The sequence below is a fragment of the Colius striatus genome, chromosome 12, assembly GCF_028858725.1.
Source record: "Colius striatus isolate bColStr4 chromosome 12, bColStr4.1.hap1, whole genome shotgun sequence".
In the NCBI taxonomy this organism is placed as follows: domain Eukaryota; kingdom Metazoa; phylum Chordata; class Aves; order Coliiformes; family Coliidae; genus Colius; species Colius striatus.
The window spans coordinates 23707981-23728352 of record NC_084770.1 but is presented as its reverse complement, the minus strand read 5'-3'; the positions used below and the strand labels follow the sequence as shown (position 1 = coordinate 23728352).

The following is a 20372-nucleotide window of genomic DNA, read 5'->3' as shown; positions in this document are numbered from 1 at the left end:
ATGAAATTGATGTATCAGCCTTATGAAAAACGAGTTTGAAAATGTGTACAGCATGGTAACCAAAGTAGGAGCTTCTGCTCCCACGTGGTGTGTTCAGCAGCGTTCCTGCAAGGTGCGTGTTTTGGCAGCTCTCCCTTTCTCTGCCCCTCAGTAGTGCCTGCTCTAAGGTGAAGCAAACCATATACAGCAACGTCCAGCCTTCCAATTCCAATTTACTGTGGGACCCGGAGTTCATGCTGGATTTCATCGAAAACCCTTCTGCTCATAGCATCAACTACTCCATGCTGGGCAAGATCCTGAGCGACAACGCAGCCAACCGCTACAGCTTCGTGTGCAACGCGCTGATGAGCGTCTGCATGGGGCACCAGGACGCTGCAAGGTACAGAGCCCGCTGCAGCCCTGGCCGTGGGCAGGCTGACGTGGCTCACGGGAGCATGCCTTTCACCTTTTTGGTTTTGTTGTCTGGGGATTTTTTGCAGTTGTTTCCATTCGTTCCTCTTTCTGATTGCTGATAGGTTATTGAGTGGGTTTCCTGTGAGTTGTTTCATGAAATCAATTTGTGTAGTCTAACAGAAGGGAGTAACAAGTAGGAAGTGCTTGCTAGAAGACAGCTAGTGAGAATGTTGTGTCAGCAGCTGTGCTCCAGACAGAGCAGCTCAGGACAGCTTTTGCTTATTAGAAGCCTGTAAACAAGGGCAGGCTCTGCATTAGGTCACTTCCTTCTGATGCAATCGGTGTTTGATTTATTACAGATTTCATCTCCACAGGTAACATGTGGATTTCCCTTTTTTAGCATGTTGGGAGTTTTATTGGGTAGAAGCTACTGCAGCTGTAACAGCTGTCAGTTTTAAGAGTAGCTCAGTCCTCATGTGATGCATGAGGTGCACAAGTCAAGTCGATCTCCACTGATCAGAGCTTAGGATGAGACCTGCACTTCAGCAGGTTGCCCAGCACTGTCCCATTGTGTTGTGTTCTGTCTCCAGCAGTGGGGGCTGCTGCCACTGTCAGGCACAGCTTTGGTCTGACACAGCATGATATTTCTTGGCTCTTAAGTTTATGTTAGATCTTTTTAGATGATCTCACGGTACTGACAAGAAGTATAGTGAAGAGCCCTTGCAGTAAAACAACATCTGTGTCAGGGATGACATGTTTTCTGACATATTTCCTTTCATAGATCAGATGTTCTCCCCTGAGTTGCATCCTCCTTCCAGTGTGTAACTAACTACTCAGCCTTCTCTGCAAATGAAACTGTTTTGCCCTGGTTTTCCATTCCTCAGTCTGTGATGCAGGGTGAAACAGACACTGAGTTTTTGATCTAGCCTTTATCGTGGTCACCAGCACCTTTATTACTCCTGCCTAATCAAACCCACCAGAACTTGGTGTTCTGTTTTGATTCTGTTCCAATTTTTATTAATAAATCAAGGTGCAGCAGTAAGTGACCTGAGAGATCACAAAATGAAAAGAAATAGTGGATTTTTTTTCTTGTGTTCTTTTCTAATTGGCTCCTGCCCATGTGTGTGCAGTTCCTGTATCCTTCTCCCTGTCCCCAGTCTGAAACCTCTCTGAAATGTCCAGAGCAGGTTCAGAAGAGGCCACAAAAATTGTTGGGAGTGCTGGAGCACCTCTGCTGTGACCAAAGGCTGAAAGAGTTGGGGTTGTTCAGCTGGAGAAGAGAAGGCTCCAGGGAGACCTTATTGCAGCCTTTCAATACTTAAAGGAGGCTTATAAGAAAGATAGAGAGATAATTTTCACCAGGGCCTATCCTGACAGGACAAGGAGCAACAGTTCAAAACAGAAGGAGATTAAATTCATGTTGAACAAAATGTGGAAGAATTTCTCCCTGTGAGGGTGGTGAGGCCTGGGACAGGTCACCCAGAGGAGCTGTGTCTGCCCCAGCCCTGGGAGTGTCCCAGGCCAGGCTGGACAGGACTGGGAGTGACTGCTGTAGTGGGAGATGTCCCTGTCTATGGTGGGGGTTTGGACTTGATGAACTTTAAAAGTCCCTTCCAAACCATTCTGTGATTCCATGAGATGTGGGGCATTCTTGGCAGAGCAGAGCAGTGGAGAGGAAGCAGTTTTGTAGGAGCAACAAAGGGGAACATCTAAATGTGGCCAAACAAGTTTCACTGTGGAACAGAGAAAAAATAACTTGCACTGGGATGAGTCAACTCTGCTCTGTTTCTTGAAGTGTTACATAACTCTGAATCATTCACATTACACAGTATGTGATCTATGAGGTACAATTCATTGATGCCAGTTGATTTTGGGTACAGGCAGTGGGGTTTGACTGTGAGCAGTGGGGGTTTGGGGGCTCCATCCCTCTTCCTGGGCAGCTCAGTGCAGGTAGGGAAGCTGGTAGGGTGTATACAGAGTAGGGTTTACACAACATAAAGGCCCTGTGCTGCTGCAGGTGGTGTGGATGGAAGTTATGGGGTACAAGTCACATACTGTTGTTTTTCCCAGTGCTCCAGTTGTCTGCAGCTGAACAACACAGAGTCACGTGTACAGCAGCACGATCACATTTGGACATAAACACCCACCTTAAGTAAGGAGACAGCAGTTCTCCTGGCAAGCACTGATCTGCTTTGACCTAAATATTTATTGTTTACAAAGTGTCTTGCTTCTGTATTAGCTTTTCTCTTCTTTCCCAGGATTAACGACATGGCAAACCTTTGCGCAGAGCTGACAGCGTGCTGCACAGTGCTTAGCTCAGAGTGGTTAGGGGTCCTAAAAGCTCTTTGCTGCTCTTCAAATCACGTCTGGGGTTTCAATGATCTGCTCTGCAGTGTGGATGTAAGTTCAATGTGTTTCAAGATCCCTGCTAAACCTACTTACCTAGGGTGTGCTTAGAGGTAGAGTAAGGTTTCCTTTTGATACAAAATGCAGAGCACAAATTCAGCCCTGTATCCATCTGAGTATTGAGGGCTTTGCATGAGATGGATTATTCTTTCCCTACATCTTCAGAGTTAATGTAGGATTTGGGTAGTAGAGTTTTCCCTTTGTACCTTTAATTTCCCCTTTCTTGTGGCATGACCTGGAATACCAGAGATGCTCTTGCAAAGAAGCAGCCGCGTCTCTATTCTTGTTCTAAAGTGCTGATGGGTATGCAAATAACTATTTTAAAGATCTTGTTTTGGTGTTGGCTCTTAGATTGTAGAAGAGGTGGGACACTTTACTGTTTCTTCCTCATCTGATGTAAGTTACCATCATCCTGTTCAAGTCAGCAGGATTATGGTGACTAATGCTATCCGGTATCTGATTCAGTAGATTTGCCTATAGCTTGGTTACATGTAGCTTGAGGAGCAGACTGAAGCTGTGTGCACTGGGGATGTGTGCTTGTCCTGAAGCTCAGGAATGGCTACCAATGTTATCTGTTTTACAGAATGATAGAGTTTTTTGTCAGACTAATGTTTATGTTGGCATGAGTGGTATTTGCAATGGGCATTAGGTGGGGGCTGCCAGTACTTGCCACAGAATGTTTGGGAAATGCATTAAAATATAGACACAAATGCTTGTGTGTAAACCTTTTACTGTTTATTCTTATAATGGATTCATTAATCATCATGGCAGTGGTGTGTACACTGTGATGTGAGGCCTTGCATTATTGCCCCTTGCAGGTGAGTGACCTGTCGTTCCACGATTCCCTGGCCACCTTCATCGCGATCTTGATCGCCCGGCAGTGCTTTTCTCTGGAAGATGTAGTGCAGCATGTTGCACTGCCTTCTCTTCTTGCAGCTGGTAAGGAAGTACCAAGAGCTAAACTTAAACCTCCTTAAGAAGCCCCCAGTGATGCAGTAGCGTGCCCTGACCTGAGCTCTCGCGTGGCACGGCTGCTGCTGTGCGTGTGCCACAGCCACCCGGGGAGCTGATGGGCTGTCACAGTCACTGCCACGCACAGAACCTGTATGTTGTGCAGCCTCTCCTTCTGCTCACAACTCTTTCTGCTCTACCCTGTGTGCTCAAATGCCTGCCAGGTCTACTGTGGCTCTGCATTTCCTCCTGGCATCTGCCCAGCACAGTTGCCTTCTCTCTGGCCTCGCCGTCTTTGCCCCCAGCCCTGGAGCGCTGTAGCTGGGTTCCTCTTTGTTGGCATTCACACATTTCTTTAAACTTTAACTTTCTGCCTGGATTTGTGTTTGTTATTTCTGCTTCGACTGTCAAAAGCCATTTTAACCGTGTAATAATAACCATCTATTATTTTCTGCCATTAATTAGGTCTCTTGCTTACTGAAAATCATACTGTTCTCTCCAGTTTTTTAACGACTCAAGGCTGTAAATGCTGATTCCTGTTGATGGAATCATTTTGTTCCCATTTAAAGGAACACAATGTAAGGTAGAACGTTTCCAGGCCTGCTGCTGGGACTTGTGAGGTCCTGGGCAGATGCCTTATGTCCATGTCCCATCTTTTGTAGCCTGTGGAGATCTGGATGCTGAGCCTGGGGCAAGGATGACCTGTCGTCTACTCCTGCACCTCTTCCAGACACCCCAGGTCTCCCTCTTTCCCCAGGGAGCAGGTAAGTTGCCTGCTGTGGGGTACTTTCATTTCAGAAACAGAACCCAGATGGGTTTTGATGGCTTCAGATTTCACAAGTGTAAATATCTGTGGTGCAAGTAGAAGTGACAGCCTGTTTAAACTTAGTGTTTCACGAGGGAAAAGTTGATGTGTACTGTTCTTACTGGCTTGGGAAATGGTTTATATGCGTGAAAAGCTATAAAAGTTTGCTGAGACTTATGCATTGTCAACACCTGGCCACCCAGGTGTGGCATAATGCTGACATAGCACTCAGCCATGTTCATATTGCAGCTTAAAAAAGACAGTGAAGTTTTAACACAGCTGTTCTGTCCTGATACTTCTCGTTTTGGAACTTCATTGAAACAGTCCTGTGAGCCTGGGGCCTATTGATACTGTTGTTGTGCCAGTGCTGCTGTTGGCAGTGGTAGTGCTTACCACAGTTCTGTCAGGATAGCAACAGCTCCTGCAGTGGGTCATCTCACAGTGACACAGCAACTCATAGGGAAACATAGCATCCAGTTTGGTAGCCTGGCATGTAAACAGGAATTAAGTGTGATTTTAAATAGGGTACAATAAAGCATCAGAAAAAATATGAGGAAATTCATTCCCAGAATAAATTAGCTTCAGTCTTTTTCCTTTTAAACCTGAGTGTTCTGTGGTCTGACCTCTGTGTGTTTGCCATGGACCAAAGGAGGAAGGAAAAGGGCGAGGAACGAGCACCTAACAATTAAAAGGAAGCAAGTCTGGAAAGAACTTATGTTTTGACTTACAAGTATTTCAGCAGATTTGATGACAAGACTGTTTCTGTGGGAAAACGAAATTGAAAGAAAACAAAAGCTCAGTTCCTAAGTGGTGCCGAGTCCTTCCATCTAAAAGTAATGTTTCCTTTTGGGCCAGAAATAGATGAACTTTTGTTGCATATTTGAGCTTGTTTTGATAATAATACATCATAACCACATATTGATTTTAATGACTTACCTCTCAGTCTTCAGTTCCAGAACATTCAATTCCTCCTTGAGTTCTTGTTATAGTCAGTTTTGTTCTAGGTGGGAAGTTGTAGTTAGCAAATAACAAGCCCTTTCCACCAGATTTACTCTTCTCTCCACAGGGAAGTTGTTTCCTGGGATTCGTTCTTCCTGCGACCGTCACCTCTTGGCTGCTGCTCACAACAGTATAGAAGTGGGAGCTGTGTTTGCAGTCTTAAAAGCAATTTTGATGCTTGGTAAGGTTATGCAGAGTCACTTGTTAGGTTCTTGTTGTGGTGTTCGGATAAAAAGCAGATCATTGTGGTTCAGTTCCCTGGGAATGCTCCTGGGAAAGGAAAACCCAGATGACAGGAGGAAAATGTGGATGATCTCCGTGCTTCTGAAGCACGTTGGCCCCACAGGTCAAGAGACAGAATGTTTCTCTGGTGAGTCAGGCCCAGCTGATGGGGCTTTAAGCAGATGTGACTCTTTCACGTTTTGACCTCTACCCCTGCCACCAAGTCCCAGAACATTTCAAACTCAGACGAGTCCCTCGCAAATACAGATAGGAAATGTGGTCTCAGGTCATTTTCCCCAGCTTTTTCTGTGTTTTACCACAAGTCATGGGTGTCTATCACTGCAGAAATGGCCAAAGAATCACCCTGGAGCAACTCTCCACAAACAAGTGTGTGATTTTTCCAAACAAATAGAGCTCAGAGCCTCGGAGCTTTGTGTGGCTAAAGTTCAGTTGGACCTCTTGTGACCTATGGTGGTGTGTATTTTTGGAGCTAAGTAAATGGTCCAGTTAAACAAGTAAGATCTTCCAGATATGGACATACCCACTGAGATGTACCTCCAGCCAGAGTGCCATTACTGTATTCTCTGTGGGCTGGTGTCTCAGAACTGTCTCAAAAACCCCATGACCCTTAGTGATGTGGCTGTGTTGGGAAAGGTGTTAATGGCATAGCTGTGTGGGTTGGACTGATGGACTGGGGAGTGAGTTTGGAATGCGTTTATGGTCATTATGTTCTCTTGCTGTTCAGAGTGCTGAGATTTGCTGTTTTTCTCTGTCAGCAGTGACTAGTGTGGGCACCAGTGGTTCTGTCTCTATGCAGAGATGTGGTTTGGATTGGGTCTGGTGCAGGGGTGGTATGAAGGAAGGTTTGGGCACACAGTTTGTTTGTGACTTCACTGCAGCACATCTCCTCCTATACCCAAAATGTTACCTTTGTAGATGTCTCTTGTTGGCAGTGTGCATTAGTTATCTAAAAATTGTACTGGCTTTGGTAAGGAACAGCATCAGATAAACGATGAGTGTTGCAGTTCCATGCTGAGGAGGCTCTGTAAGTAGAAATCTATGTTAGAAAAAAGAGTCTCTGCCCACAGTGGAAGATGGTGCTGCAGTCAGCTGCTCCAGGGTGCATCAGAGTCTGCACAAGCTCTGTCAAGGCATTCTGGGATGGCTTTTGCTTCATGTGTGGCTTGGTGTCAGTCTCTTCATCGCATTATTTGTCTGGCAGGTTCTTCCCTCTTGTCCTTCATGGGAACAGATTTGGGCTTGGTACGGTTGTGCTCATAAGATACTTGAGTTCAGGGAGGGTATGGATGGGCTGTTTGCTTCTGCCCTCTGCTCATGTGTGGTGAGCAGACTCCCACCAGCTTGTTTCCCACACTCTTTGGAGTGAGCTTGACCCGGGCTGTGGGTTCTGCAGGGCCTGATATGTCAGCTCTACCACCATTGGAGCAGTGGTACAGGGGGGCTCAGGTTTGCCTGGATTTTGGGGAAGTGAGGGACTGTAACTGCTTTCCCTTTTCAGGGTGTGTTATACTGCTTTGCTGTTGGCCTACTTAAAAATCATTTCTGTTCTGTCTCGTGAGTGCTGCTGCTATTCATTCAGTCTCTCCCCTCTCTGTAAGAGCTGATCCCGTGTGCTGCACCAGGCCATGCAGATGCTGCCACAGCAGGAACCAGCAGAGACTATGGGCTGACCATGCAGGGCTGGCCACACTGGCCAGAGAGAGCTGGGCATGCAGGGCTGGCCAAGGGCTCAGGGGTGAAACCTGCACTGCCAGGGCCCAGCCCCAACTGCCTCCTGCCCCGAGGTACCGTCTGGGTACAGCCCATCTGTCCCAGCCAGTCAGGGCTCTGGTTTTGATAAGCTGTGAAGTACAAGTTGTGTCTTGTTAAAAAAACACACTGCATAGTCACTGGCTTATTTTCTTTGCAGTAACTCTACTAAAGCCTCAGTCCTTGCTTTTAGTCCAGGGTATTGCAGTACCAGGGAACACAGAGATAGTGTTGGGATAACTGAGTATGTAGGAGGACCCGGTGCACTGTGGTGTTTGGAGCACTCTATGTAAATGGGTATTGGTCTGGGGATGTGGCCACAACTGCTGGAAGGCTCTCAGTCCCCTTGGGGCAGCAGTTGTAGGTTTTTAGAATAAAACCCTGATCCTGAGGAGTCTTGTAAGGGATGACTGTCATACCTGGTACATCAGTTAAAGATCCACAGGAGTTCCTGATGGGCTGAAGCACTAGGCTCCATCAGCCCACTTCTCACGCAGGCTGTTGGATGCACGCTCATGCACGCTCCTGGATGGCCTCACAGGCTCTGAGGTGGTGTCTGCAGTGCTGTGGACTGTTTCACCCACTACTGCATGCTAACATCTTCCTACTTGTCCAAGGTGTCAGGCCCGTCAGCATGGAACACATGAACCGCTACAGCTCTGATTGTTTTGCATTGTGTCTGAAGTATCTTTCTTCGCTTCTCTGGTCACCCCTGTTGGTTTCAGGTAGCTGGTGATTGTGGAGCTGTGCCGGTGCCCTGCAGAGAGGAGGGGCTCACCAGGCACCCTCTGCCCTTTTCCATTCCCAGGAAGATCAGTTTCTCTTGTCAAGAAGTTCACAGTAAGGTGGGCTAAGGGGCCACTGGTTGAAACTTGTCTCTTGGTCTATGGAGTGTTAATACATCAAAGCAGGAGAGAAGTCTTGGAAAAGGGACATCTGAGAAGAGTGAGTAACCCAACTCTTCCTTATCTGCCAAAGCAATTCCCTACACTCACAGACCTTCTGCTGTCGAGCACGTGGTGGCTTTATTTGTGTCTGACCTGGGTAAACCTTTTCCTGCTTCCGAAGTACCTGTTAGAGAGATGCGATGCAGAGTGAAGTCAGCTGAGGATACTTGGAACATGATGGTGTTTTGGAGTCAGTCAGTGCTGCCCTTCTGAGCACAGCTGCCTCGGTGCTGCTCTGCCTCTCAGCAGCTGCACCCCAGGGACGTGCTCTGGCGGGGGAGCGGTCGGGGGGTACGAGAGCTAGGGCGGGAGCTCACCCTGTGCTTCTGCTCTGCAGGCGATGCTGGAATTGGCAGCAACAATGTCAGCTCCTTGAAGAGTGAAGACTTCCATGTGAGAGGCTTGTTGGATGAACTCAATGAGGATGAAATCTGGGGTTCCTCTCACACTCTGAAGCCGTGTGGGAAAGCTGTCTCCATAGAAACCGCTAGTTTAAGCGAGTATGCAAGATATGTGCTAAGGACCATTTGCCAGCAGGTAAACTCTGGAACCAGTCTTCTGTCTTCATTGGGAGAAACAATGCCATTTTATCTGAGAAGTGTAGCATCTGTTTTGGTGCAAAATGAGTGTCAAAGTGTTTAAGTATTTGAGTTCTTTTTGAGTGTCCTGATTTGGACACTTTGTACATGGAGTGGTATATCATCAGGGGGACAAATCACTTTAGTTATTACATCTCACTGCACTCTGTCAGAACTGAAGTGTTTTTCCTACCTGGATCTCCAGCACTTTGAGAAGCCAGTGGGCTCAATCCATCAGCCAGCTGTCTACTCAGAGTGCTTTTACAGGAACATTTGTTTTGTTGCCAAGTTGTTTTCAAAGTACAGAAAAGATGAATTTTGGGAAACCTGTTAAAGGTTTTACACTTTCAGGTGGTACTGAATGGCAGAAGAAGACATTTCTAATCTTACATGTTGCATGAACCATTGTTCACTTTGAGTTTTGCATGTGGAAAAATCACTTTTGTGTTTAGCTTTCCAAGAGTTAATGTTACCTGGAAACTATCTTGTGAATCCGTTATCTGGTTACTTACAGGAGTGGGTTGGAGAGCACTGTTTAAAAGAACCTGAGAGACTGTGCACAGACAAAGATCTTATTTTGGATCCTGTTCTTTCAAACAAACAAGCACAGAAACTCCTCCAACTTATCTGCTATCCTCATGGTATTAAAGAATGCACTGAGGGTGACAACCCTCAGAGGCAGCACATCAAACGCATACTTCAGGTAATGCAGGGGGAAAGGGTGGCAAAGCCACTGGCTCTTAAGCTGTCGTTCAGCAGCACCACCAAGTGACATGGATCCGCAGTTCCTGGTGCAATCAAACATTAGGGCCTTCTTTAAAGACTGTATGTGCTCAGGATCCCCAGTCTTGGGTGGGGAATGTTTTACAGCATGGCTTCTGATGTTGTCTTGCTTCTGATCCCATGGAAGAAAGGAGCATGCACCGGTCGTTAGGGAGCTGTTAAAAAGGGAGGTGCCTTTAGGGCTGCTGAGGTGGAGGTGCCAACTGTCTCAGCAGGGCTCTGTGACAGTGCTGTGGTGAAGAAGCACCTTCACAGGCAGCCCTGAACTGATCACTCCTTCAGAGTCAGCTGTGTTAGTAACGCTTCATTTCTTAAACTACAAAATGGATTTTCGTTGAATAGACCTGTAGAGGATCAAGTTGGTGAAGAATCAAATTGTCAATATCTGGACCAGGACACATAGTGACCAGTGTCCTTCAAAATCATCACATCAACTGCTGTGTTTAATTGTGTCTGGATGGCCTTGTGCTAAACACAAGTGTAGGGTGCCCTGGATGGCAATGCCCTGGGTTCATGGAGATGCTAATGAGGGAGTGAATTACATTTTCTGCATGCACACTTAAGTAAACTCAGATTGTGCAAAGAGCAAGATTTTTATTCAGGAAAGCTGTGTGGTTCAAAGCATTGAGTCACAGTATTAGCTACAGAGATGTGGGAGTTAACGTACATTTGCTAATAGGTCTGATACTTTCATTAGACTATGAGAAGAGTAGTGATTGTGATGATCTGCTTACAAGATGAGGCTGTTGCCTGTAACTTACTGGATTATGAGATTTATGTTTTTTCTTCAGACCTGTAGAGTGTTGACACTTGTGTTTGTCGTGTTCCTGCCTAGGATTTAGATCAGTGGACTCTCCGTCAGTCTTGGCTGGAGCTGCAACTGATGCTCAAGCAATGCATGAAGGAGCCTGTGAGTATCTGTTTTCAAACTTGTGTAAATATGTAATGCAAAAAAAAAGTATGTTAAATTTTAACCTAGTCCATGAGCAAACATACCACGAATGTGCTAGTTTACTTATGTTTTACTGTAGGGTTCTGGGTCTGTGGCTGAAATGAACAGCTTGTTGGATAATATTGCAAAGGCGACAATAGAGGTGTTTCAGCAATCCGCTGATCTAAACAATAACTCTTCTAACTCTGGTATAGGCCTCTTCAATCCAAACTCTGTTGGAAATGCTGACACAAGTAATACAAGACAGAATGGTAAAAAGACATTCCTAAGGTATTTTTTGTAGCATCTTTTTAATTGTTTTAGCCAACATGATGCTTAATTCTGTGTAGATTGCCTAGACTTTTTTTGCACTTGAGACAGGAATGTGCAGAAATGAGTTACCTGAAGGTTACTTCTGTTTACTTTTGTTTAACAGTAAATGTAGTTGCTATTCTTGAATTTTCTGGAAACCAGAAATCGTGACTGCTCAGTCCACGCTAGTAACTCCTGATGTGTTGTGTCTGCTGCTGTAGTAAAGCAGTTCAGTCTGATGCACTAGGACTGGTTGCAGAACGGCGTGGGCATTTTGGCTGAAGTACATTTGTTCTAATTCTAGTTCCTCTGAGCGGCGTGGGGTGTGGCTGGTGGCTCCCTTGATTGCAAAACTGCCTACCTCAGTTCAAGGTAGGGTCTTGAAAGCTGCAGGAGAGGAGCTGGAGAAAGGTCAGCATTTGGGGTCATCTTCTAAGAAGGAAAGAGATAGACAGAAACAAAAAAGGTACGACCTTGGGAAATGCCTGGATGCAGAAGGGTATTTTGTGAAGGAGGAGCTTACTGAGGACTGCATTTGGGCTTCACAAAACCTCACTGGCTCACTTTCGTGAAGCAAAAAATTGTCAACTCCAACCAAGGTTCAGGTTTTGTTTAGCTTGAAGAAGTATCAGTGGTTTCAGAGAAAGCAATGTGAAAGCTTTGTTACCGTCTTGCAGCAGCTGTTCATCTCTTAACTGTCAAACTGCATGAGAATTGTAATGGCTTCATGGTTATTGACTTTTCCTTCAGTAGAACATTCTCCCACACTGCCTATAATTTGTTTGTACTTTCTCAGAGTTACAATAGGGATCCCAGTGAATGCTGCACACAACAATCTCTCTTATCTCCAAATACCAACCTTCTTTCTTTTTGTGAAGCTCTTCCGAAGTGTAGTTATTCAAGGAAGCACATCTCTTCCTAAAGGCTGTGGTATTTGATTGTTGTCTGTGCTCCTACCGTATGGCTCTTGTTCTTGTGCATCACCACCGTGCATTGCCTTTTTGATCCCTTTTGCTGTTGCTCCTGCAGTGTCATTGTCCTGGCCTGTAATTGGGCTTTGCCACTTCATAGTACTTGTGTAAACCTCTGTTGCATGTATTGACTGGGACTTTACTGTTGCCTTTCCACTCTATTGCTGTTTTCCAGCCTCTTCCACCTAGCTTATTTTCCCTTGAAAGTTAGATGATGTGTTTGCTTTCTTCAACTACTTTCTGTAAATGCAGTATGTCCATAACTCTGGGCTGTGCTGGGCCTTCCTAGTCCATCTGGGCTCTTGCTTTGAGAAGCTTCTTGTGTGATGTACCGACCTGTAGAGTTCCATTTGCTGTGTTTTGAGACACATGTGCTTGGTGTTAGCTTTATGAATCCGTCTCTTCCTCATCCTTCTAATTCACTTGTAATACCTGCTTGATCTGTTGCTAGATAGAAGACATCCTGCTTTCCCGAATCTCTTCATTAGGTGTTTCTGAGCATTGCAGCACTTGCCCATTACTCACTGTCTCTCATTCTGCTTACATCAGTAGAAGGGAATGTGGAACCTCTCTCTGCCTTCCGTTTCTTTCCCTACAGGAGAGATCTAGTATAGAAAATCTAAACCAGGCCTCTTTCAAAGCCTAAATAAAATGCCTATAGAAACTGTCAAGCTCTTCCTCTGTAGTGGTTCATGTGTGCAGAATTAAAAGCATTTACAAAGTTGTTCTAGTTAAAACAGTAAAGTGCTTCATTGTGTGCTTTTTGAAGCTTTTCAATCTCTCCTTGATGGAAAACAAACTGTACCACTCTGTGAGTGACAAAACCCATGATCCTGTGGGAAAGCATGAAACTTTGTGTAGTGGGATAGGAGCTGCAATAATAACTGTCCTGCAAACAGTAAATCTCTCTTATTGAATTTAATGAGGAAGTGAAGTGGGGTTTCTGCCACGTTCCTAAAGGCTGAAAAATCCCAGTTTAACATGGCTGTTGAAAATGCAGAATTTCTGGCTTACCCCTCTCATTGTCAAATAAATTGTTGAAATCAAGTTAAATGCCAAACACAAATCCCTGCTGAAATGAATACTTGCAACAAATACACAGGTATAAGTGTGGACGTGTGTTTATGTTGTGTTTACAGATGGATGTAGTTTTCTAGGAGCTTATATCCCTAAAGCTGCAAAAATCATTGCATGAGCTGTTACTCAAAAGCATTTTTAGCTTCTCTTCTGCTTCTCATGTTATACTTCCAGATTCATCTTGGTATATTTCTTTCAGTCTGTCTTAATTTTATGTTTATAGTGGATGCATATTCATCTTAAAAAATAAACCAACCCAAACCATCTGAAAGCCCTTGCACTGGTACAGTGTGTCCCCTCCAAGCAGCTACAGCTGCAGCTCACTTCACTTACAATGAGTCCAGGTTAGAACCTGAGTGCAGTTTAGGCAGCTGTCATTCTAGTCAGTTTAAGGGACACTTAATTAGGATACACTTCAGACCACTGACATGGATTAGAAACTGTAGCTGCCTAATCTCCACTAAAATTACAGCCCTGGCTGGTCAAAGTAGTGTTAAAATAACAGGTTCTGTTTCTGAGTCGAGCCTCCATGTGCCCATGTAATTCCTGGTCCTTCGATGCCCCGAGCTGGGTGGATTCTCAGTAGTGACTTGCGTAATAGGTGTGTTTTTACTGACTGGTGCTCTGCCTTCTTATGTGCATGTTCTTTTAACTTATCTGGCAAGGCTTTAATTTACTAAAACAGAAACAGTCAGAGATGAGGGCAATGCCCCTGCCAGGAGAAAAAAATGATAGACAAAGCAGGGAAGGGAGTGAGGATAGGAAGTATCAAAATAACTTCACTAATTGACTGCTGTGTTTGCCTCTCTTCAAGCATGTCTCTCTTGAGTCAGCAGCCTTTCCTTTCATTGGTACTTACTTGCCTTAAGGGACAGGATGAGCAACGGGAAGGGCTTCTAACATCACTGCAGAATCAAGTTAATCAGGTAAAACAAGCACATAACCGTGAGCACCCTTTGTTAGACCTCGTATGTGTCATCAGTTTTACGAGTATACCATGGTGTAAAACCTTGTGCCAAAAGGAGCAGTCCAAGTCAGGAGGAATGGGGAGGTGTTTGCTCTGTTTTGAGAGTGAATGCATCTCTTTTTTTAAAATTGTTACAGGGAAATGTAATGAACTTGAGTCTGATGTCAGTTCTTCCCAGGAAAAACAACAGAAGTGTTTGTCCTGAGAGGAACAGTCTCCTCAGTCTCTAGCTTGATCATAAAGAGTTTTTTGTAAATAAAAACCTTTCCTTCCTTAGGAGAACCCTTCTCCAGCTGGTACAGATTCAGCTGGTGCAGAGTAAGAGTTGTTTGTATTTTAAAACCGAATATTGATGTCCCACACTGGCCCGTTGCCCACAGCCCTTCCTTTGGTTCACTTGTGCTTACTCACACGCTCTGCAGATTCTGCTCTAGACTTCTTGCTCCCATCTGGTTCATGTTCTAGCCTGCAATAGACTGCCTTTAAAATGAACATATACAGTGCTCAGTGCAGTGAGTGCATGTTTCCTTTTTTCTGTCTGTTCCTGTGAATTACTGCGACAATGAAAATCGGTACCTGTAGGGCCAGTGTTTCCTCATATTGCCTCTCAGCTCAGGTCCAGGCTGTGACATGTGTCCATGTCCTGGATAAACTCATTCTTTTGTTGTTTTTTTCCCCCCCTGATGTTACTACCACTTGGGATTGCCTTTTCTTGTATGGGCTCTCCCCTGAAATGCAGCAGATCCAGGTTCCCTAAGATTCTGGTTGTTTCTCATCCGGAGATCACAGAATGGTGGGGGTTGTAAGGGACCTCTAAAGATCATCAAGTCTAACCCCCTGCTCAAGCAGGTTCCCCTCGCTCAGGGGGCACGGGAACGTGTCCAGGTGGGTTTGGAAACCTCCCAAGAAGGAGCCTCCACACCCTCCCTGGGCAGCCTGGGCCAGGGCTCCCTCACCTCAACACCAAAGGACTTTCTCCTTCTGTTTAAGTGGAACTTTTTGTGTTCCAGCTTTTGTCCATTAACCTTTGTCCTGCTACTGGACACTACAGTAAAAAGTGTCCCCCCCATCCTCTTTGACATGCCCCTTTTAAATACTTGTGTTACTGAGGTCCCACCAGGTCCTGTTGGAACTCTACATCCATTGCAAGAGATTATTTACTTGCCTCTGGTGAACAGTTGAATAGGGTATTTGAAAGAGTGTTTTTAATAAATACATAACAAAGCTGCTCATTTTCTTTTTGCCACAGCAATTGATAGCAGCTCTTTACAAACCCATTATTTCCCAACTAGTTTGCATCATCTGCTCTAAGCCTTAAAGAGAAATGAGGACGGGAAGGTTAACAGTCTGTTATGATTTCTTATAGATAATGGTCACAAATACTTAAAGGGAGAACATTCCTTTACAGGAAGAAGGCAACCTTAATCAAATGCTTTTTCCTAGATCCTTAGTAACTGGAGAGAGGAACGGTACCAGGATGATGTTAAAGCCAGGCAAATGATGCACGAAGCCCTACAGCTTCGTCTTAACTTGGTAAGGAGAGCTAATGTGCTTACTCTGATGATACAAAAAGATGTAGCAACTACTGTGGAGTAGGTGGTAAGGAGCAAGAGGGCACCACAGGGACCAGACCCCAAGAGCTCTCAGCTGAGAGAGGCCCTCAGGCCCAGGCATGAGACACCCCCGCTGGCATGGGGCTAATGGGACTTGCAGCCTGCAGGCGACTGTATTGCTGCAACTTGGTCCTTTGAAGGATGAGTTTTGGCAAAATGTCTCCTCTCAAAGCCAAAGCTTGTTTCACAGTATCTTACTGCACTGGTACAGATAGTGACAAACTGTTCAGAGGGTAAAGTATATCTTTTAGCAGGTTTCATTTTCAGTCAATGCCACAGTGCTCTTCAGACTGGTTTTTCTCTCTTTGCGCTGGGCATTATTGTCATAATTTTGGGATGTGGGAGGAAAGTGATAACTAGGAAGTTTTAATTCAACACTTTGTCAGTTCTGAGAGTTTTTTCACAGACTTCAATTTGTCCCATCAAACACGAAGATGAGAATGTGAAACTGAAGGAGCAGTGTGATCATATTTTGCTTATCTATAGTTCTTTCTTAGGGGAATCTTTTTGCTGGGAGATTGGGTGGGGAGAGAAAGTTATTTCAAGGCAGCACTTCAAGATGGCATTCAGCATGCAGGTTTTTCCCCAAGCAATCTGTATAAGGAGGGCAGTGTGCCCCTGTGAGCACACACTCAGAGCCTCACTGTCTGCTGTGTTGTTTTGCAGGTCGGGGGCATGTTTGACACTGTGCAGAGGAGTACCCAGTGGACAACGGACTGGGCACTCCTGCTCCTCCAGATAATCACATCAGGAACTGTTGACATGCAGACCAACAAGTAGGTCTGCACTATATAAACAAGCTTAACTCTTGTCCATAGTGCTCCTTCATTTGGATTGCATGTTTGTTACTGTTACATGTTGGATTGCATGTACCTTACCTGCTCAGCATGGGGCTTGGCTGGGGAGCTCCCTGTTTGGGAAGGCACCACAGCCACAGTTTACACCCTTCCCCAGCAAATGTACCTGAGCCTGGAGTTCCTAATGCCTGTCTGTTAGCAACTCGTGCAGGCAGTGGCTCTGAGCTGGGCTTTGGAGTGAGGATTGTGTGTAAACCCTGACAGTCCACCTGCATGTATGGGGCTCAGACAGCCCTGGCTTGCCTGAAGAGCTGCATTTGTGGCCTTTGCTGTGAATATCTGTCCCCAGATCTCTTGGCAATGGATATTTCCTCAGGGTAATGCTTGTTTCTGCTCCCAGTGAACTGTTCACAACTGTGCTGGATATGCTGGGCGTCCTCATCAATGGCACGCTTGCGTCCGACTTGTCAAACGCTTCCCAGGGAGGGCCCGAGGAGAACAAAAGGGCTTACATGAACTTAGTGAAAAAACTAAAAGTAAGTGTTGTGTCCTGGAATTTTCAGCATTTCTTTTGAGTCACATTTGATGCTCATCTTTTAATCCCATAGTTTCTAGTGTCTGGGGAGGCTTCTTAGAACAAGAGGAAAGACCAAAACAATGATAGTAATAGGAAAAAGGTGAAAATAAGCATAGAGGCATGTGGGGGTGGGAAGGAGTCTTTTCTTCATATTAAATTAGAGACCCTCCAAGACATCTGGTGTCTCAAACATGAATAAAAGTAACTTTGTATTGAGTGTTTTCTACCTTCTGTTTGAACAAGAGATGAAAAAATGACTTATGTCCTTAAAAAAAACCCCAAATCCCTTGCAAAGCCCGTTGTTTAAATATAGTAGAAGCAGAAGGAAATGATTAGTCCAGCCACTGGACATTTCCTAATAGTGAAAGAAGTGCAATGTTTCTCTTTTTCCCCTTCTTTCCTGCTTGATTGACTGACGTGTTTATTCTCTAGAAAGAGCTGGGGGACAAGCGCTCAGAGAGCATCGACAAGGTTCGGCAGCTGCTCCCGCTGCCCAAGCAGACGTGTGACATCATCACGTGTGAGCCGATGGGATCCCTGATTGACACCAAGGGGAACAAAATCGCAGGGTTTGACTCCATCGATAAGAAACAGGCAAGAATCACCAGGGGCTTCCATCTCAGTGTCTCCATGGGTTTGGAAGCATAAGACATGGAAGTGAATGGGTACAGCTCATACAGGACGTGTGTTGGTGTGCAGTTCCACACAAGTGTTGGGCTTCTGCTGTTGGGCAGCTTTCTAAAGCTCACTCAGTCACCTCCAAAGCTTCAGCCCCAGCAGTGCAGTCTCCTTCCAACAGGCAGCCTTTCTATGAGCAGTGATGCCACAAGTGAGGAGTGCTGGGCTTGTCCAGTCGTGCCCTTGAAAACAGACGCAAACGATGAACCGTCTTCTCGGTATCAAATGTATTTCTGTTCCAAATCCTCTTGCCCAGTTTTCATTTGTGTGCTGCATGTGACAGCTCCTGGGTATGTATTCAGCTGGAGGCACACAGCAGCCTGGGGTGCCGTGGGGCAGGCACTGGCACCCGCAGCCATGCCATCCTCCCCTCCCTGAGCTGCCTCAGACAGCGGGTCTCAGGGCTGGAGATAGATGTGCATCAGAAAAGGAAACGGGTTTATGCCACTCACACAACCTGGAGAGGCTGGGTATGGTTTCAGTCTCTGGTTTGGTGAACGCTCCGTGGGGGTGTTTGCTGATGAATCCCTGGTGTGTGGGTCAGTAACTGCCACCAGGAGCATTGACATCAGCTGGCTCAGTTTTGCAACACCAGGTCCTGACCCATACCGGCTCCTCCAAAGTTGCCAAAAAGGAAATTACATTTGGCTTGGAGCTGGACAGCAGAAGCTCTTACAAAAGTATTTGCTTTTCAAGCAGAGCCCTTCATTTGAGAGCTTGCTTGGGCTGGGAACCTTTTGACCTGTTACTTGCTAGGAGGAAGCTGAAGGGTGATTCTGCTTACAAAAGACAGGAAGAAAAGCCAGAGGGATGTGTCTGAGCTGGTTTGGATTTTCTGGGAAGACAAAGGGATGCATATTTTTTAAAGTGAATTTATTGGAAGGAGAAGGATAGAGCTTTTCATCCTGCAGATTGAGTAGGCATTTTTCTGTGAAATGATGCTTATGTCTTCTCCCTTCATCTGGATGTGTACATTTTTAGCAAGGGTATTAGCAGGTTACCAGTTTTTCACCTTTCCTCCAAAATATGGCAAATTGAACTTGAGATTTTTAGCATAGCAAATGGTACTGTAGAAATACAATTGCTTTTACCTAGTGACAGCCTTGGCTAGAGGTTAAAATCCCACCAGTAGGCATTTGGTACATTTTGTGGAAGGGAAAAAAATCTGTACTGGGTTTTTCTTACTCACATAGCAATGTACAAAAGCAAATGAGCTGCCCTAGCAGCTTCCAGAACTTTCTGCAAATACTAACTTCCCTTTTATTCTGAAACAGGGTCTTCAGGTTTCAACAAAACAAAAGGTGTCCCCTTGGGATTTATTTGAAGGTCATAAAAATCCCGCTCCTCTCTCCTGGGCGTGGTTTGGTACAGTTCGTGTCGACAGGAAAGTGATCAAATATGAGGAGCAGCAGCATCTCCTTCTGTACCACATGCACACCAAACCCAAGCCACGGAGTTACTACCTCGAGCCCTTGCCCCTTCCTCCAGAGGAGGAGGAGGAAGAGCCCACCACACCTGTGTCTCAGGAACCAGAAAGAAAGCCAGGAGAGCACTCAGATCAGGGAAAACTTGCCGGGGACGATGAGAAGAAAACAAAGGGCAGGAAGCGCAAGTCAAAGTCAAGCTCAAGGGCTGATGTAAGTAGTTGGTGCTCCAAACAAAACTCAAAGTACCTCACCAAAGCATCTGATGTACATGGTGCTGTCTTAGCTACCTTCAGGAATTGTCCTGCACCTCAAGGAGCGGGTCCTAATAAAGGGAGCAAATGGAGGTGGTCAGAAGGAAGGTAGTTCTCTATCAAATAGAGCTCAGTGTAACTCACTGTGCTTAGCACCTCACGTGTTGTGTGAAATATGCTAGACTGGGTCTTACTAAACATTCTTCAGGTTCTGTGTGTGCTTTCTCTTCCTGGTGTAAAGTTGTTGTTATTTGTACTGATTTCTGTAATTCCTTCTGTTCAAATTGTATTGAGAGCAAACATTCTGGTTTAAACCCAGGTCCCAGTTAAACGGGAACCGAGTTGAAAGAGGCTCTTTCACACAGATAAACTCTTCTACTGTGTGGTTTGTTCTGGTTTCTGAGATGCTTTCCTCCTGGTTTTTACTGGTTTTTGAGATCTGGGTTCCTAAGCTGAAGAATCACTTCAAGCAAAGGTTTGATAAACACGCCTGGCACCACCCAAAGAACACTGTGTGTTTCCAAAAGCAACATTCTATGTACATCCTCTCATGCTGCTGCCAGTGTATTCAGACCTGTTGTACATGGAGTGGTGTTCTGGCAGCGTCCAGATAATCTGTCAATGTGTTGCAGCTGAAGTGGCTTTAATTTTAAGATCATTTTCTAGCCTTTTTGATGTTTCAGTTAAACTCTTCCTGTTATTCATACACTGATACAGTAAGCTGTCCTCGTGCTTTACCTAATTATAGTCTGCAGATAAGGTGAAAGTGTGTGGTGTGTGTGTATGAAGTTGTTAGTGTTAATTACCTGTGGGCAGCCTGAGACTCGGTCTGGTTTTTACATCCTTGCAAATGACAATGGGAACTGTCTCCGTCCTTTAATAATTTAGTAGGAAAATTGTCATTATTGATGAGTTAG

At 45.3% G+C, this 20372-nt stretch overlaps 1 protein-coding gene across 1 annotated transcript in view; it reads left to right on the top strand.

The window, feature by feature from the left end:
- MED12L (mediator complex subunit 12L) overlaps positions 1 to 20372 on the top strand; it is a 124073-nt gene that overhangs the window by 91006 nt on the left and 12695 nt on the right. The window contains exons 21-36 of the mRNA XM_062005483.1: positions 152 to 379; positions 2652 to 2793; positions 3618 to 3738; positions 4413 to 4514; positions 5622 to 5735; positions 8831 to 9030; positions 9586 to 9774; positions 10690 to 10764; positions 10886 to 11076; positions 11402 to 11563; positions 13960 to 14071; positions 15556 to 15645; positions 16392 to 16501; positions 16923 to 17058; positions 17532 to 17693; positions 19052 to 19414. Coding sequence (XP_061861467.1) covers positions 152 to 379; positions 2652 to 2793; positions 3618 to 3738; positions 4413 to 4514; positions 5622 to 5735; positions 8831 to 9030; positions 9586 to 9774; positions 10690 to 10764; positions 10886 to 11076; positions 11402 to 11563; positions 13960 to 14071; positions 15556 to 15645; positions 16392 to 16501; positions 16923 to 17058; positions 17532 to 17693; positions 19052 to 19414 — 2497 coding nt within the window. The remainder of the gene's footprint in view (positions 1 to 151; positions 380 to 2651; positions 2794 to 3617; positions 3739 to 4412; positions 4515 to 5621; positions 5736 to 8830; positions 9031 to 9585; positions 9775 to 10689; positions 10765 to 10885; positions 11077 to 11401; positions 11564 to 13959; positions 14072 to 15555; positions 15646 to 16391; positions 16502 to 16922; positions 17059 to 17531; positions 17694 to 19051; positions 19415 to 20372) is intronic.